The sequence below is a fragment of the Ranitomeya imitator genome, chromosome 8 (assembly GCF_032444005.1).
Source record: "Ranitomeya imitator isolate aRanImi1 chromosome 8, aRanImi1.pri, whole genome shotgun sequence".
Taxonomy (NCBI): Eukaryota; Metazoa; Chordata; class Amphibia; order Anura; family Dendrobatidae; genus Ranitomeya; species Ranitomeya imitator.
The window spans coordinates 20,650,594-20,671,137 of NC_091289.1; the positions used below are offsets into that span (position 1 = coordinate 20,650,594).

Here is a 20,544-nt window from a genome sequence, read left to right on the forward strand (position 1 = left end):
CAATCCACGGATATGAATAAGCACTGTATTGTGAGCGGAAGCTAGGGCCATAGTCATGGTCCACATAGGTGTCTGCTTTAACGTGCCCTGACCACCAGAATTACATATATACAGCCCCACTGTCCCACTTGCCTGGTTCTCAGAGGCCTTCCTTAGACGCAGGGACACTTCTTCACATAAAGAGACAGAGTCCAATTCTAACTTAAAACGTAGAACTTTGCTTGTTTCCAATCGCAGCACGTCCACATCAGTTACAGCATCAACACAGAGTTCTGCGCAGTTCACATCGTTCACTTTCCCTGTGCTCTTCCCTATGTCCTTTAGGTTGTACCCAGTTTGTCCCATCTCAACCGGTACTGCAGCATCCTCCCTGCTCAGTTTTGCAATGTTTAGGTATTCCCTTGTCTGTTTCGCCCCAGACATAAGGACATCTGCCCAAATAGAAAGCTGCCACATTTTGGAGCGACTGCGTTTCTGTTCTGTGGTGACTTCTGCTATCACCTCTGTTCTCACTTCTGCTGTCCTGCTGCTCTCACTTCTGTCCTGGACGACTGGGCTTCACACTTAACGTTACGTGGCCCACTGCTTAGCTGAGGGCCCCCAGGCCCAGCTGACCTGCTGGGGCTCCCTAGCTCGACTGACCCAAACCAAGGAAATCCTTCTGTCTTACCCACAGTTGGCCCCTCCTAAGTGAACTGTTACTGCTAGGCTACTTTCACACTTCCGTCGGTACGGGGCCGTCACCATGCGTCGGCCCGACGTACCAACGGACGTTGTGAAATAAGTGAACAACGGGGGCAGCGAATGCAGTTTTTCAGCGCATCCGCTGCCCCATTGTAATGTCCGGGGAGGAGGGGGCGGAGTTCCGGCCACGCATGCGCGGTCGGAAATGGCAGGACACTTCGCACAAAAAAAGTTACATAGACCGTTTTTTTGTGCCGACGGTCCGCCAAAACACGACGCATCCCTCGCACGACGGATGCGACGTGTGGCCATACGTCGCAATGCGTCGCTAATACAAGTGTATGGAGAAAAAAATGCATCCTGGGGCAACTTTGCCGGATGCGTTTTTTTCTCCAAAACGACGCATTGCGACGGACGTCACATGACGCTAGTGTGAAAGTAGCCTTAATGCGTTCCTATCTCTAATCTCAGTGTGCTATAATGCCGCCCTCTAGTGGCTAACCTAGACTCTAAGAGCGGCTTAAAATGTACAGAAACTGGCCAATACCCCATCACCTTTTTTTTCGACCAAAATTTAGAACATTTAACAAACAGTTTAACAGTTTAATAAAGAGACACAAGTCTCCTTTAGGAGCCTCTAAAAGCCAGCAATGGTCCTTGTCCAGCACCGGACAATGTAAAGTGCTAATGAATATATATGCCCTATCTAACTTACAATTTGTGAACAGACATATATGCTGACAAGGGACAACTGAACGCTGGACTGGACGTGGTTGCTGACTGTTGTGTCTGTGCAACTGCAGGTTGTGGGCAAGAGGCATAAGCGCCTCCTTCCTGGACAGCAAATTGGGAAGGTTGTAACACAGGGGAATTGAATTACTCCATGCATTTAACCCTGCTGTTCTGTTCGGTCTGGGGAGACCTATTTTGAACTTTGGTATTTTTTGGGGTGTTCAAGATGCGGTTCTGAAACTTGTGGTTGATTGACTTAAATGAGGATGGGTCGGTCGGCCACGGGTTTCAGAGCCGCATCTTGAATATTTTAAAGAATATTGAAGTTCAAAATCGGTCATTTTTGACCAACAGAACAGCAGGGTTAAATCAGGCACATAAAGCGCCCATCTGGAGTTACTTCATTGATGCAAGAAATGCAATTTGTAAAACAGTAACAGACCTACATAGTGTCCTGATGGCACCGAAAAATGCTATGTTGACAGCATGGAATCTCATTTATTCCGGAAACGTTTGTGAAAGTATTTTTCCTCTTAATACAGTATATTGCAATCATCATATTGTATATCACTGTGTACTTACAATTGCTCATTTTGCTTTTCTACCCAGCTAATTCTTCTCTTTTCCATTATCTCTATATCACGTGATGTAGAATTGTAGTTCTAATGATGACTCATGCAGGGAAGAGAGGCTTCCTGTTTCTAGATAGAGCTCAGAAGGATTCGGCTAGTCTGTTTTAACTCACGTGATGTCAGACCTAATAGAAAAGAAAATAATTAACTGGGAAGAAGGGAAAAATGAGGAATTATAAGTACACAGTGCCGTATAATATGATGATTTCAATATATTAAGAGGAGTGCATTTTGAAATTTAGTTTCCTTCAGTTGACACATTTTGTCAGATATAGCTTTTCTTCTAGAGTTTATTTAGGTGTCTGGTTCATGTAGGAAACTGGGCTCATAAGATGTGATGTGTTTCTCTTCAAGAACTGCAATGAGAAATCATATCTATCCCCTTATATGGATACATTTTGGTCAATGATTTTTAAACGATTTTTGTCATTTTTTTTGGTCACGATGTACATTTTTACCATAAATGTGGTTTTTGCTTGAAAGGATCAACATTTTCCAACTTCTACCTATCTGACAGTGAAAAGTGGACAGCATTATGATGCCACACGGATAGCGTCAATTTATCTATAAAAAATCTGGACTTGTGAGCATGCCCATAAACTATAATGAGTACTTGTTTATAATGGACAGAACACTAGGAGAATATTGGATGAGTGAAAATGATCTAATATTTATTTATCTTATACTCATCATCGATTACAGGCTGTTAATAGCCAACAGCTGCATTCACAATTTTACAGAATAAATAGCAGTAATCTGCCAGCAGTAATTTCTGACTCGGTGCCTTGAGGTTTAGATTATTGATACTTAGAATAGGCTGGTATTATCAGATCCGTGGGACTCCTCAGACCCCATAAAGATCAGCACAAGTGCTGTTAGAATGAGTCACAGCACTTGTGCAAGCACTACAACCAGTGTCGGACTGGGGTGACAAGGGCCCACCAGTAACATTGACCTTGAGGGGCCCACTTATTACCTGCATGCAAATATTATACTACCTTCGTTCACAAATGTACCTATATCTCTATATAATAATAAACTGGGTAGCGTGGTTAATGAATGATAAGAAGCTGCTTTTTTTCTGTACAGAGTGAATCAAGTGAATTATGCCAAGAACTGCCCATACAGTGGGGTTGGGGGCCCAGATCTACACAGGGGCCCAACGGGGGATTCCCCTGTTACCCTGTGGGCCAGTCCGAGCCTGACCTTATCCCAGCACGTTTGCTAATCACTACTGAGCATGTTCACATATTACACCGACCGACAACCTATTCATTTTAATGGGCATCATGCAATGCTTCTTGTTCCCTGCGGGGGTGCTGTAGGGAAATTGAACTCGTACTACGAGGTTCCCCCACAGATTACAGCGGATTGTGGGGGTCCTAGATAAACATTTCAGACTTATGCATGTGAGACAGGGCTGCTGTGTGTGATGGGAAGAAGTCGATCTACCGATTTTAAACAAATCTAAACAATTATGCAGGAAAAGAACGCTTAGCAAACATCACCGTTTAATCCGCTAATTGCCGTCTGTTCCGTTTCTCCTGCAGGTCTCTTATGGGGGAAGACATTTTATAAAATGCAGAACTTGTTGCTTGTGGCTGCAAATGGGATTTTGGAGAAAGTTTGAAGCAGATACAGAAATAATTGTGTTTGACTGGAATAAAATTCTTGCAAAGCCCCTAAGGTAAGATCACTGTGCCGCTGCGGAGATGTTCAGGGTGGAGGAGGCGACGGTGGAGACCCCTGAGTGACGGGGGGAGTGCCGCCATCCAGTGTGATTTTAAGACATTTGTTTCTACTTACTGTAGAGTAACATTTCATATAACAGCGAAATATATAGATATACAGGTGTAGTCAGAAGTATTCAACCCCCCAACACGGCAAATTACCGTAGGTTTATTAGTAAATTGTACAAACTTTCTGCTGTTTGCAATAAATGAAACAAGAACAATGTCAACAGCTGAACACAACTAATATAACTAGTGGTTTCTCCAAATTCAGCAAAAAATGCCACTGTCAGGACTCAGAATTATTCACCCCTTCATGTTAACTCAGAGTAGAGTCCCTCTGGCTGTTATAACCTGCTGGAAAGGTGATGCATAGCCAGATGCCAGCTCCTGAGGAACCTTAGCCCATTTCTCATGAGCAATGGTCTCCACTGGTTTTAGTCGCCTTTTTCTTTACATCCCAGCTAAACATTATCTGTGAGGTTGAAGTGAGGCAACTCCGACAGCCACTCCAGAATTTTCCTGTCAAATCTCCACCTGCATCTACTCCGGCTTCTGTCACCTCCATGATCATTCTGTGGGCAGCACTGGTGATGGAGGAGACATTGTGACCAGCAACATAGACTATGTCCTGACAGTGTGGACGAGACATGTAGATCGCCTAGTCAGTCAGTATGGGTGTGTGCTGTAGCAAGAGTAATCAACTCCCCACTGTTGCCAATGGAACAGCACCGCACCCTATTTAACCTCCTGCTGACTGCTGGGAGGTGCCAGTTACAGCTCTCGTTCATACATACAACATACATGCTACATACATACTACATATATACAACATACTACATACATACTACATACATACATACATACAACATACATACATACATACTACATATATCCAATATACTACATACATACTACATACATATATACATACTACATACATATATATACAACATACATACAACATACTACATACATACATACATACTACATACATACAACATACATACCAATATCAATCAATATCAATATCAATGAAGCTTTATTGGCAGGACCAAATAAACATTAGTTTTGCCAAAGCACGTGTACAGTAGGGAATAGGGAGTAGGGACTGAGGAGATAATGGGTGGGGACAATGGATGGGGTACAGGGTGGGGGCTAAGGAAGTCCATGGCATATCATGGTTGTCTTTCTCGCAGTCTATGGCACGCACTCACATACTGCGCTGCTATCTCCACTGCACTCTCTTCTTCACCACCACACTACATACATACTACATACATACCACATACATACATACAACGTACTACATACATACTACATACATACTACATACACACTACATACAAACATACAACATACATACTACATACATACTACATACATACTACATACATACTACATATAAACATACAACATAAATACATACAACAAACATACTACATACATACTACACACATACATACAACATACATGCTACATACAACATACATACTACATACATACTTACAACATACTACATACATACCACATACAACATACATACTACATACTTACAACATACTACATACATAATACATACATACTACATACATACAACATATTACATACATACTACATACAACATACATACTATATACATACCACATACATACATACTACATACATACTACATACATACATTACATACATATCGACATACAGTACATACTCACCATCACTTGTCACTTTGCTCCCCAAAGCCAGTGTCATCTGTAAAAAAATATTAAAATAACAAACAAATAATATACTCCCTGATCCGCAGAAATCCACAAGTGTCCCACGACGATTTCCCGTGGAGAACGGCAGCATCAGCTGATGTGACCGCTCTTTAGGAGCTCCAGGAATACAACGACGGGAGGAAGGTATCCTTCCGCACTGTATTCCTCCGCCGCTCTAAAAAAATAGTCCCTAGTCTCACTTTTGGCATTGCTGTGTGAGAAATTTCTCATGCAGCAAATGCCATAAAGTGAGACTCTGAACTATAGTAACCTCTCAGTGATGCACTGCAGGAGCCATTGTCTCCTGTCAGTGTGTCACTGAGGGTCCTATAGAGCAGTGACATCACCCGATGTCACTGTTCTATAGGGGAGATCGTCGTGGGACACTCGTTATTAATTGGACTACGGCGGACAGGATTTATACGGTTTATTATTTTACGTTTTTTGCAGGCGCTGAAGTATGGTAAGTATGGTTAAATGAAGAACATTAAAATACTTTTTTCTGGCTGTGTCTTTATTTTATTTTTTTTAACTCTTTCACTACACTAGGATTAATAATGGATAGGCATCTTATTGACGCCTCTCCATTATTAACCCGGCTTAATGTCACCTTACAATAGCAAGGTGACATTAACCCCTTATTACCCTATATCCCACCGCTACACGTGAGTGGGAAGAGAGGGGCTAGGTGCCGGAATTGGCGCATCTTACAGATGCACCATTTCTAGGGCGGCTGCGGACTGGTATTTGTAGCTGGGGGGGGGGCAATATCCATGGCCCCTCTCTAGGCTATGAATATCAGCCTGGAGCTGTCCACGTAGCCCTTCTGGCTATAAAATATAGGGGGTCCCACGCCATTTTTTGGGGGGTCCCCCTATTTTAATAGCCAGTAAAGGCTACGCGGACAGCTGCGGGCTGATATTCATAGCCTGGGAGGGGCCATGGGTATTACCCCCTTACCAGGCTACAAATATTGGCCCACGGCCGTCAGCTTTCCCTCTCTAGCGCAGAAAATTGCACGGAAGTCTACGCCTTTTTTTCCGTTTTTTTTTTAAAATTAAACGCTCATTAAGGCCTCTTTCACACTTGCGTCGGTACGGGTTCGTCCCTATGCGTCGGGCCGACGTACCGACGCACATTGTGAAATTTGTGCACGACGTGGGCAGCGGATGCAGTTTTTCAACGCATCCGCTGCCCATTCTGAAGTCCAGGGAGGAGGGGGCGGAGTTTCAGCCGAGCATGCGCAGTAGAAAATGGCGGACGCGATGGACAAAAAAAGCTCACTTGAAAGTTTTTTCGTGCCGACGGTCCGCCAAAACACGACGGATCTGTTGCATGACGGACGTGACGTGTGGCCATCAGTCGCGATCCGTCGCTAATACAAGTCTATGGGTAAAAAACGCATCCTGCGAGCACATTTGCAGGATCCGTTTTTTGCCCAAAACGACAGATGACGACAAAACCTGATGTGTGAAAGTAGCCAGATATATGGATAGATACATCTATGTATCTATAGATATATCTATCTATAAATATATCTATAGATAGATATAGCCATAGATATATAATAGAAAGGCCGATGTTTCTAAGGCTACTTTCACACTTCCGTTTTTTGCAATCCATCGTTTTGGGCAAAAAATGGATCTGGCAAAAGTGCTCGCAGGATGCGTTTTTTGCCCATAGACTTGTATTAGCGACGGATGGCCACACGTCTCGTCCGTCGTGTTTTGGCGGACCGTTGTCACAAAAAACGTTCAATGTAACTTTTTTGTCCGTCGTGTCCGCTACTTTCTACCGCACATGCGAGGCCAAAACTCCGCCCCCTCCTCCCCGGACTTCAGAATGGACAGTGGATGCGTTGAAAAACTGCATCCGCTGCCCACGTTGTGAAATTTGTGCACGTCTGACCCGTACCGACGCAAGTGTGAAAAGCCTTAATGAGCGTTTAATTTAAAAAAAAAAAAAAAAACGGCGTGGGCTCCCGCGCAATTTTCTGCGCCAGAGGGGGAGGCAGACGGCCGGGGGTCAATATTTGTAGCCTGGGAAAGGGGTAATACCCATGGCCCCTCCCAGGCCATGAATATCAGCCCGCAGCTGTCTGCGTAGCCTTTACTGGCTATTAAAATAGTGGGACCCCCCCAAAAAATGAAGTGGGGTCCTCCTATATTTTATAGCCAGAAAGGCTATGTGGACAGCTGCGGGCTGATATTCATAGGGTAGAGAGGGGCCTTGGATATTGGCCCCCCCGACTACAAATACCAGTCCGCAGCCGCCCCAGAAATGGTGCATCTGTAAGATGCACCAATTCCGGCACTTAGCCCCTCTCTTCCCACTCCCGTGTAGCGGTGGGATATGGGGTAATAAGGGGTTAATGTTACCTTGCTATTGAAAGGTGACATTAAGCCGGGTTAATAATGGAGAGGCGTCAATAAGACACCTATCCATTATTAATCCTAGGGTAGTGAAAGAGTTAAAAAATAAATAAAGACACAGCCAGAAAAAAGTATTTTAATGTTCTTCATTTAACCATACTTACCATACTTCAGCGCCTGCAAAAAACGTAAAATAATAAACCGTATACTACCTGTCCGCTGTAGTCCAATTAATAACGAGTGTCCCACGACGATCTCCCCTATAGAACAGTGACATCGGGTGATGTCGCAGCTCTATAGGACCCTCAGTGACACACTGACAGGAGACAATGGCTCCTGCAGTGCATCACTGAGAGGTTACAATAGTTCAGAGTCTCACTTTGTGGCATTTGCTGCATGGGAAATTTCTCACACAGCAATGCCAAAAGTGAGACTAGGGACTATTTTTTTCCAGCAGCGGAGGAATACAATGCGGAAGGATACCTTCTTCCCGTCATTGTATTCCTTGAGCCCCTAGAGAGTGGTTGCATCAGCTGATGCTGCCGTTCTCCACGGGAGATCGTCGTGAGACACTCGTGGATTTCTGCGGATCAGGGAGTATATTGTTTGTTATTTTAATATTTTTTACAGGTGACACTGGCTTCGGGGAACAAAGTGACAAGTGATGGTGAGTATGTACTCTGTTATATGTACTGTATGTCTATATGTATATGTTGTATGTAATGTATGAATGTATTGTATGTATTGTATGTAGTATGTATGTATGTAGTATGTATGTAGTATGTTGAATGTATGTAGTACAGTATGTATGTAGTATGTATGTTGTATGTATGTAGAATATATGTATGTAGTATGTTGTATGTATATGTGTAGTATGTATGTAGTATGTTGTATGTGTGTAGCTTGCATGTATTATATAGTATGTTGTATGTATGTAGTATGTATTTTTATTATTTTATTATTATTTATTTATATTTATTATTTATCAATTTTATATAATTTTATAAATTATTTATTTATATTTATTATATATTATTTATACATGTATGTATGTAGTATGTATGTAGTATGTAGTATGTATGTGGTATGTAGTATGTATGTTGTATGTTGTATGTATGTAGTATGTTGTATGTAGTATGTAGTATGTTGTATGTAGTATGTTGTATGTTGTATGTAGTATGTTGTATGCATGTATGTTGTATGTATGTAGTATGAATGTTGTATGTATGTATGTAGTATGTTGTATGTATGTGTGTAGTATGTATGTTGTATGTATATAGTATGTAGTGTGTATGTTTGTGTTTTTGTTTTTTTTTTACATTCAACACATTAGCCGGATGATGGGACTACTACTGTCCCATCATTGGCTAATGTGTCAATCACTGTCATTGTAGCAGGCATAGCCCGATGGGACTTGTAGTCCCATCGGACAATGCCTGCACACAGACACAGAGACCCCCGGCAGGCCTGCACAGACCCCCGGCAGCCCGCACAGACCCCCGGCAGGCCCGCACAGACCCCCGGCAGGCCTGCACAGACCCCCGACAGCCTGTACAGACCCCCCACGGTCCCGCACAGACCCCCCACGGTCCCGCACAGACCCCGCCCGCACACACAGACACGCAGTCTCCGCCCACGCACCGCCCACACTCTTCCCCCACCGGAACTGGATGTGCAAAGGAAAGAAAGGGCTTATTTTCATTCCGATATTTGTGTCCCATTGGCTTGCATTGGTTTCCGGTATCGGCGATACCTGATATTTTTGTGGTATCTGTCTGATCCAATCCGATCCGATATTTCCCGATGTCGGAAGGTATCGCTCAACAATAGTACTGACATGACTGCAAAGCACCAGATTTCGCATGGATCCCATTAATTACTGATTGCACCCTGCTCTGACTCCTAAGTGCCAGTCTTGCTATGTATGTGCCCCCCAGCCCCATGTCCTCACTGACTGTAACCTAATCTTGCATTTTCCTCCCTTTAGGATGAGATTCAATGCCAATCCCATGCTCCTGACTCACTGGCTCATCTTGGCCTATGTCTTAATGGTGTGCTGTAAAATGTTGTCAGCCTCAAGCCTTAACTCCCGAGGGCAAACAGGTACGAAACGCTCGGCTCATCACCCGCCTCCGTGGCCAATTAATAGCTCGTCCGGTCTTTTAGCCATTGTTAATTCATGACCCTGTTGACAGTGATAACCGATCCGTCCTCCTGCTATCAGGCCTCGAGTGGAAGGTTACTTCAATTTCCCGTAAATCCTCGTGTTTTTTTTATTTTTTTTATTCGTTTCGTGTGGGATCGGTGTTACCTTGTTCATCATTTTGTTTTATGTTTTTCATTTCTTTTTTTTTTCTCTAATCTTTCCGTAGAGATTCAGAATCCACGTTGTACTTTCCTTTTCAACCTTTACCTGTTTATTTAGTTTTATTTTGTAGCCGCGACTCCACCGCTGTAGTAAAATGGAGCCCTGAGCTGAATTATTTAGTATAATTTTGTACACTGTAATGATCTCGGCTACATACTGTACTAGTCTGCGCTCCCAGATGGGAAATGACTTAGCCTAATGCATGTGAATGAGTGAAGACGTTGGCGGGATTACACTTGGCCCATCTCCTTCACTCGACTGATGCAATGAAGACGTTCCAGCAAAACGCTGCAGAAAGCAAGCTCCGCTAATAGTACCATTTACCGTAGGGTTTTACTCATGTTTGCCAACTTTTTATAACCATCCTTTGTGAGACTGACACAATCCATTTATTGCTCAAAAACGCCCCTTTTTTTAAAGTTATGTTCTATTTTTCCCTCCCCTTTAAATGCACACATCCAGCTACGGGGGCTCCTGCTTTACATCAAAGAAAACCTTAGGGGACATTACTCTAAATAGACGGATAAGCGGCTGTCATTACTAACACCTGGGCTTTATGGCAGCTGTGGGCTTTTTTGACAAATCACAGCTGACATCAACCCCAACGGCCATTACCTCGATTGCCACAGCACTACGGGGGCTCCTGCTTTACATCAAAGAAAACCTTAGGGGACGTTACTCTAAATAGCCGGATAGGCGGCTGTCATTACTTTACCAGGGCTTTATGGCAGCTGTGAGCTTTTTTGACAAATCACAGCTGGCATCAACCCCAACAGCCATTACCTCGATTGCCACAGCCCTACGGGGGCTCCTGCTTTACATCAAAGAAAACCTTAGGGGACGTTACTCTAAATAGCCGGATAGGCGGATGTCATTACTAACACCAGGGCTTTATGTCAGCTGTGGGCTTTTTTGACAAATCACAGCTGACATCAACCCCAATGGCCATTACCTCGATTGCCACAGCACTACGGGGGCTCCTGCTTTACATCAAAGAAAACCTTAGAGGACATTACTCCAAATAGCCGGATAGGCGGCTGTCATTACTTTACCAGGGCTTTATGGCAGCTGTGAGCTTTTTTGACAAATCACAGCTGGCATCAACCCCAACAGCCATTACCTCGATTGCCACAGCCCTACGGGGGCTCCTGCTTTACATCAAAGAAAACCTTAGGGGACATTACTCTAAATAGACGGATAGGCGGCTGTCATTACTTTACCAGGGCTTTATGGCAGCTGTGAGCTTTTTTGACAAATCACAGCTGGCATCAACCCCAACGGCCATTACCTCGATTGCCACAGCCCTACTGGGGCTCCTGCTTTACATCAAAGAAAACCTTAGGGGACGTTACTCTAAATAGCCGGATAGGCGGATGTCATTACTAACACCAGGGCTTTATGTCAGCTGTGGGCTTTTTTGACAAATCACAGCTGACATCAACCCCAACGGCCATTACCTCGATTGCCACAGCACTACGGGGGCTCCTGCTTTACATCAAAGAAAACCTTAGGGGACGTTACTCTAAATAGCCGGATAGGCGGATGTCATTACTAACACCAGGGCTTTATGGCAGCTGTGGGCTTTTTTGACAAATCACAGCTGACATCAACCCCAACGGCCATTACCTCGATTGCCACAGCACTAGGGCAAATCAGGAGGAGCCGGGCAAAATGCCAGAATTGGCGTATCTAATGGATTCTCCAAATCTGGGGCAGCTGTGGGCTTGTATTTTTAGGCTGTGAAGTAACCAATAACCACAGACCTTCCCAGCCTGATAATACCAGCCCGCAGCTGTCTGCTTTACCTTTGCTGGTTGCAAAATCTGGGAGGACCCCACGTCATTTTTTAAATTTTTTTAATCATAACAAACTTTCCAAAATGCTCCAGAGGGTGCAATTTTATTATATGTCAAGGGTTCTGCAATTATATGTCTGTCTGTCTATGTCTGCATGTCTATAACTATATGTCTGTACATAGCCTAAAAGTAACCACCTACCCAGAAAGATATTTCATAATATTCTGATAAGCAGAGGTCTGGCTGCTGAGAACCTCACTCATCCAAAGAACAAGGCTTTGAGATAACCGTTAGAATAGAGCAGTGGCTGCGCCTGCGTGGCCCTGTGCCTGCGCGGCACTGCTCCATCTATGCGATATGTGATTGCTGGGAGAAAATAGATCACTACTCGGCTACATCCAGCAGTCTCACAGGGGATCACTGGAGCTGTGCCACTCCTGACTGATCATTTCAGAGCTTGGCTTTCCCAATGATCAGACCCCCGCCAATCAGAAAATGGTCAAAGCGTCACACAGCAGCTGTGGCTCAACACCGTGAAAATTTTAAGGGGATTTGTCAGCAGGTTTTGTCTATGTAATCTGTGGACAACAGGGAGTAAGGGGTTAAAAGACAGAATTCAATGACTTGTCACATGTCAGGCTGTGTTCAGTTGTTTACTTAGACTGAAGGTTTTACCACCTTGGTGATTATCTTCACTGTGACTAGTTGTCGCATGGGCTCTAGTCTGACCACACCCCTTCCTCTGATAAGCAGCTCATTGTCTATAGACAATGTACATACAGAGCCCGGCGTGGGCGGGGTTAGCTTCCTCAGCTCTGCTTCATGCTAAATCTAAAAACTCTGATTGTGTCAGAACGGCTGCACCCGGTAAACTAAGTGATACATCATTGGATTCAGGATCTCTTTGCCTATATCATCCTGCTCTCAGATGAATTAGCAAAAAACCTTCTGGCAGATTCTCTTTAAGGGGGATTCTAGTGGGTAGCATTAGTTGATTTGTTTTAATTAAGTACTTTAACTGATTTTATCGTTTAAAGGGAAACTCTCTCTTGTGAGGTATAGTCACACATTACGTATTTATGACAGATTTTTTTTTTACAACTTTCCCATTCAGATGAACGGAAGCAATTTTCCGTTGCCAAAATTCCTGCAGTGAGAAAATTTACCCTTAGACGTATATCTATAACGGTCGCACTGGCCAGGATGCTTCATTTCAACCCTAAACACCAAGTGAAACAGGTGACCTGTGTGTGTTTGTGACCTTTCTAAATACCTCAGGACCCCACACAGGACCCCAGAATAACCAGTGCCGTCTTACAGCTCACTGGAACTTACAAGCAAACTCTTCCTTTGCTCTCAGAATTTCTCGCAGCGTCACGGTCTGACTCACTGCTAACCTTTCCCTATTAGCCTATTCTCCCTTTTACCTTCACATGAAAGGGATAACAATGAACAATAATGTTAATCAGCTTCTGCAGAGTATGAAAGATAAGGCTTCAGTGCCATGTAATAATCAGTGTATGGTGCGGCAACATACAAGGATGACATTTAATCATGACATAAGGGCTTCAGGGAGGTGCCCGTCATCTTCCACTCCTTTACCTACCGGTGACTCTGTAGTCTTGCAATTTTCAGGATGACCACTAGAGGGCTCTGCAAGGCAAAAAATAAGATTTAAATGTCTCGTTTTCTTCCATAGTGAGAATTCCGTATTCTCTTATTAGAATCATGAGTCATTTTGTAATTTTATGAAATACATTGCTGTATGTCTTATCACCGGCTGATTTTACTTTCTCTTACATCCCGGTGTTATACGTCATACAATATTTATGCCATTATATAAAATATAGTGACCGCCAGTTTTAATGAGTGTAAATGCTTTGCGCAAAAAAAAAAAAAAAATAATCTACCCTGAGATTGGCTGCTGGTTTGGTGTAAAATCCTGATATAGTCACTCTGCTAAAATTGTAATTTAACATAAATATTTACTGTAAATTTGGATTGTAGAGGCACAAATAATAGCGCAATAAATCACAATCCCTTCATTTTTCCACCGGTGGCCACAGTGCAGATCTGTCAAGACAACCCTGTGCTGTTCGGAGGCTAAACGGAGCCTTAATTATAAAGTATGAAGAGGAATAATCAGTATTGACGGAACCCAATTGGTGGATGCTGATGTTAAATCTGCTTTGATTTTTTTTTTTTTTGCTTTTATGAGACATGGCCCATATAGTGATATCCCTACTAGAGGTGGCACGGCACTGAACAGCTTCCCATTTGCTGTGGCTCAATCACAGTGGTTTTTTACAGCCACCACTAGGGGGAGCTCTCTGCATATAGATTGATACAGGTTACGTTGACTTCAATATTAAATGTATAAATCCCTAGCTCCCCCTAGTGGCTTTAAAAAGAGAGCACGCATATTAAAATATCATTACAAAATAGTATTATGGGGTAATTTTAGATCTATGTACAAAATGGGGGATGTGAACGGATTACTCAGACATCGAAAGATAGTGGAAAGTTGTTAGGGACACACAGCGTGAGGCATTGCATGGCAGCTATAAACTCCAAGGAAAATGGGTTCCTTCATGTGTGTCAAGCCAAAAACCACAATCCAGCTATTTTCTATTATTTTAATATACGTCGATGATTAATCTTGCTGACCGGCCAATGGATGGGACTAGTCGGCAGACCAAGTGGCAGCGCAAGTTCGGTGGCCAATCCGGGTGCACAGTGCTTTATTTAAATCCCATAAGGATACTATATTATTACCAAATTTTATCCTTTGTGAATGTTGCGCTCCTGAAGGATGATGATGGAACTCGATATTCTGATTCATATTTTCAATGAATCTCTTTAAACTCCCTTAATTTCAATTACAATGACATGACTCTGCTGACTCTATCCCAGTCTACACGGCAAAGCCGAAAAGTGTGTTTTAGTATGTAGAATACCTGTGTTCAGCATTTATATGGAAATTGGAATATTTTAGGTTTTTTGTTTTCACGTTATTGCAGATTGCTTCCTAGCGTTCATGGAACTATGATGATGTATACTTCTCCTTTTATTATATTGTGAATATTGAATCAGGTACTTGGCGAATGCCTCCCACGCATCTATTGTGTGACCTGGCAGATTTCTAAAACATGGTAATAAATGAAGACATCATCCCGGATCCGGCCGTACGCGGTGTCACCTCAACTTGTATAAATAACGACCCCGGCCTTATTAATCTCAACAGCATAATAGTGAAAGCCACCCGTTTCACGACAGCAAGGTGACCCCATGCGAAGACTGGAAGGAAGACGTTGGAGTTAATATCATTTGACTTTTTCTCATTTCAATAGACATCATCATTTGTTACTGAGAAGACATTTGCGGTATGAACACATTTGCTATTTCTCGCTCTCTATTTCTTTTCAATTCCCATTTGGGCTTTTTTTTTTTTTTTAGCCCTTTTACTACCCAGCCATTGTATGCCTGACCTCTGCAATGCTATCGGGGCCCCCGGGGGCTTTGGGCGTAGAGAAGGTCAGCTGCACAGTACAATATCTGAGTAGGAGTAAAGCACAGGCTATTGTGGTGAATAAATATTGCAACCTTGGACCTTCACCATTTGCAGCTGAAATCAGGTATTACAGGTGTTGGTTAGAATAAAAACATCAATTTTGTATTTAATCAACCTTTTTAAACAAAAAAATTAATCAGGGACCCCCAGTGATCAACTGTTATAGGCATAGAAATCAGACAATAAGTGTGTCATATCTCTGCAGCACCTCCGCTGGATGAATGAAGTATTGCATGGGGAGTATTGAAACCAATAGGCTGGCGCTGACTTTCCTAGTCCTCCAGAGAGAGACTTTCTTGGCTGCTTTCCATATTGGCTAGCTGGTGAAGGAAATGAAGGAGGACCACCTTACTATTAACTCCAAACACCCAAATTGAATATTGGGGTTTCTCAAGAATATAAAACCTTATCTCTGTGCCCTTATCAGAACATACAGAGTTTTTACTGTTGGTGTTCCACTTTATGAGCCAAGATGAAGAGCTGCTCTTCAAAAGTGGTTCGTGTTCTGGTGGACTTAAACGTGGCATTTATTACATGGACAGGCTTAGACAGCAAAGGGTTGACTGACATAGGAAGTTCAGAAGTAAAACTGGTCGAGCGGTATTGAAGAGTTAACTAAGAGAAATAGCGGAAGTGAGTCCAAGGCAGAACTGGTACAGTGATAATGCAAGGTTACCCAGTGATAGAGCACAGCTGCGTTTGTCACAGAGTCCAAGGCAGAGCTAGTACTGCAAAAAGTCAAGGTTACCAGGTGATGTAGAAGACCTGGGTTTGTCACAGATCCCAAGGCAGAGCTGGTATAGCAATAAGGCAAGGTTACCCAGTGTTGTAGCAAAGCTGGATTTGTCAAAGAGTTCAAGGCAAAGCTGGTACAGTGATAAGGCAAGGTTATCCAGTGATGTAGCAGAGCCAGGTCCATCACAAAGTCCAAGACAGAGCTGGTATAGCAATAAGGCAAGATTATCCAGTGATGTAGCAAAGCTGGATTTGTCAAAGAGTTCAAGGCAGAGCTGGTACAGTGATAAGGCAAGGTACCAAGTGATGTAGCGTATCACATATGTGACTTGCAAAATCATGTGGACCTTTAGGAATAGCAGATAATTTGAAGGTGAAATTAGAGTCTGGATATTTTTAATCAATGGGAGGACAATCAGGTGTGAGTGGGCAACCTGTTTTATTTAAAGAACAAGGAGCTATCAACATCTGATCTTCAGAACACGTTTGGGGAAAAGTATCATGGCAGGTACTAAGGATACTCCGGAGGACCTCAGAAAAATTGCTGATTTTCATCAGGCTAAAAAAGGTTACACAAGTAACTCTAAAGAGTTTGAACTATACACACATATATACATACACACACAGCTCAAAAAAATAAAGGGAACACTAAGAAATAGTCCCACATCCTAGATATCACTGAATTAAATATTCAAGTTTTAAATCTTTATTTATTACATACTGGAATGTGTTGAGAACAATAAAACCTAAAAATGATCAATGTAAACACAACTAATATCCCATGGAAGTCTGGAGTTGGAATGATGCTCAAAATCAAAGTGGAAAATTAAATTACAGGCTTATCCAACTTCAGTGGAAATGCCTCAAGACACGGAAATGATGTTCAGTAGTGTGTGTGGCCTGCACGTGCCTGTATGATCTCCCTACAACGCCTGGGCATGCTCCTGATGAGGCAGTGGATGGTCTCCTGAGGGATCTCCTCCCAGACCTGGACTAAAGCATCCGCCAACTCCTGGACAGTCTGTGGTACAATGTGACGTTGGTGGATGATGCGAGACATGATGTCCCAGATGTGCTCAATTGGTTTCAGGTCTGGGGAATGGTCGGGCCAGTCCATAGCTTCAATGCCTTCATCTTGCAGGAACTGCTGACACACTCCAGCCACATGAGGTCTGGCATTGTCCTGCATTAGGAGGAACCCAGGGCCATCCGCACCAGCATATGGTCTCACAAGGGGTCTGAGGATGTCATCTCAGTACCTAATGGCAGTCAGTCTACCTCTGGCGAGCACATCGAGGGCTGTGCGGCCCTCCAAATAAATGTCACCCCACACCATTACTGACCCACTGCCAAACTGGTCATGCTGAAGGATGTTGCAGGCAGCAGATCGCTCTCCACGGTGTCTCCAGACTCTGTCATGTCTGTCACATGTGCTCAGTGTGAACCTGCTCATCTGTGAAGAGCAAAGGGCGCCAGTGGTGAATTTGCCAATCCTGGTGTTCTGTGGCAAATGCCAAGCATCCCACAAGGAGTTGGGCTGTGAGCACAACCCCCATTTGTGGACGTCGGGCACTCAGACCAGCCTCATGGAGCCGGTTTCTAACCGTTTGTGTAGACACATGCACATTTGTGGTCTGCTGGAGGTCATTTTGTACATCTCTGGCAGTGCTCTTCCTGTCCCTCCTTGAACAAAGGCTGATGTAGCGGTCCTGCTGATGGGTTATTGCCCTCCTACAGCCCCCTCCACATCTCCTGGTGTACTGGCCTGTCTCCTGGTAGCGCCTCCAGCCTCTGGACACTACGCTGACAGACACAGCAAACCTTCTTGCCACAGCTCGCATTGATGTGCCATCCTGGATGAGCTGCACTACCTGAGCCACTTGTGTGGGTTGTAGAGCCCGTCTCATGCTACCACGCGTGTGAAAGCTCAACCAACATTCAAAAGTGACCAAAACATCAGCCAGAAAGCATTGGTACTGTGATGTGGTCTGTGGTCCCCACCTGCAGAATCGCTCCTTTATTGAGGGGGTCTTGATAATTGCCAATAATTTCCATCTGTTGTCTATTCCATTTGCACAACAGCATGTGAAATTGATTGTCAGTCAGTGTTGCTTCCTAAGTGGACAGTTTGATTTCACAGAAGTTTGATTTACTTGGAGTTATATTCTGTTGTTTAAGTGTTCCCTTTAATTTTTTGAGCATTGTGTATATATTTCACACCTTTTTTTGTTGGTTCTCTTTTTATACTTTTAGAATTGTTGCAAATATCTGGTGTAGTTTTGATTCAAATTGATGCAAAAACATGGAAAATTTGGAAACGGTTCATAAAAGTTCAAGCACCACTGTAACTCCTTATGCCATAACGTTTGACGAAGGCAATATATATTATGATCAGCGCAGGGCATGAGGGGGCGGAGCATGTCACTGTCTCTCTCTCATGCTCCGCCCCTACTCTTGCACCGAACATAGGGCACAATGACTCCAACCTTCGTGGCCCTCTGCAGCACAGTTTCCCCCCCTTATTATAACCCATCGCTGCCTGAAACTTTCACTGCTGAGCCAGCGTTACAGTGTAACACGAAGTGGAAATGAATTGCTTCTGACATTCATCCTTTCCTGGAAGAAAAGACTCGTGTTTAATTCCTCCAGTAATATGATAGCTGCTAATTAATAGCCCCTGTCTAATTGATTACTCCTATGTCAGAGCAAATACAGTATCGATCCGGTATTGAGTGACCGGCAGAGAGATGTAACAGATGACTGAGCGCTGGCAAGTTCCCTATAACGGAATGATGAATCGCCGGACATTATTCTTCTTTGAAGCCTCACATTTACAATGATAAAGTTTGGTCTAAGATGCCCGATGTGCTATAAAGGAGGGAAGCGGCCAAAATAGTGCAAAAATATTCCGTAAGACGGGATGCAGTGATTGGTAGATGGAGGGAAATTTAAAGGGTTATTCGTCTAATCCAGACAACCCCTTTAAATAATGAGGTCACATTACTAAAAACTCTCTAAAATTCATCAAGGTCCAAAAATTTGGCACCGAATGAATTCCTAAATAATAGAATTCTGTAAGTGGTCAGATCACCGCTGTCTACTAAAGAGGGGTTTCAAGAGTCTATAGAGGAGCAAGGAAAATTCAGACAGCTGCTTTCTTGTAGGTGTTTTATCTCACCCAGGGTTGGATTCACAGCTACACTGCTCAGTACTGCTCTATGACATCTTCCATTCTCTGGCTGCTTCTGAACATGTGCTACATAGAGACAGGAGAGCAGGAATCCTTTATGTCTATGTTTGTTATTTATGGGAGACATCATAAGAGCTAGTTTGTGAGTTTTCCCTTTTGGAGACTATAGATAGCTGCATTAATAATAAATAAAAGCATCGGAAGCTACTTAGTGCTGAGATCTCTTCTCCCAAAAATGCTATAGTAGTCACATCATAGGGGATTTGCTCCAAGCAACTAGAAAAAATAACATGTTTTTATTGTAATACTGTTGTAAGAATGCTTAAAATCTGTTCTTTACCTTTTAAAAGGAACATGTCATCAGAAAAATATAAATTTTTGCAATTTTCGCTCTGGCCATTAGGGCTAGCCTAGATTTATACTTCCTGTTTCAGGAAAGGCACAAGTATATTACAGCAATAGACTGACAGACCCTATCTTTTGTATAGATAAGCGTGTGCAGAGGTCATTGAGAAGGGAGGGGGAGGAGGTGAGCTGTGACATTGCCTGTTGTGAATGGTGGATCCTGTGTTATCTACTGTATATAGAGGTGTTATCAGTCATTGTACAGGAGGAGGTGAGCTGTGACATCATTTATTGTGAATGGAGGATCCTGTGTTATCTACTGTATATAGAGGTGTTATCAGTCATTGTACAGGAGGAGGTGAGCTGTGACACCACCTATTGTGAATGGTGGATCCTGTGTTATCTACTGTATATAGAGGTGTTATCAATCATTGTACAGGAGGAGGAGGTGAGCTGTGACATCACCTATTGTGAATGGTTGATCCTGTGCTATCTACTGTATATAGAGGCGTTATCAGTCATTGTACTGGAAGAGGAGGAGGTGAGCTGTGACATCACCTATTGTGAATGATGGATCCTGTGTTCTCTACTGTATATAGAGGGGTTATCAGTCATTGTACAGGAAGAGG

At 43.2% G+C, this 20,544-nt stretch overlaps 1 protein-coding gene across 1 annotated transcript in view; it reads left to right on the top strand.

Annotated features, from left to right (window-relative positions):
- TAFA4 (TAFA chemokine like family member 4) overlaps positions 1 to 20,544 on the top strand; it is a 174,184-nt gene that overhangs the window by 64,924 nt on the left and 88,716 nt on the right. The window contains exons 2-3 of the mRNA XM_069735919.1: positions 3,599 to 3,735; positions 9,898 to 10,013. Coding sequence (XP_069592020.1) covers positions 3,656 to 3,735; positions 9,898 to 10,013 — 196 coding nt within the window. The 5' untranslated portion in view covers positions 3,599 to 3,655. The remainder of the gene's footprint in view (positions 1 to 3,598; positions 3,736 to 9,897; positions 10,014 to 20,544) is intronic.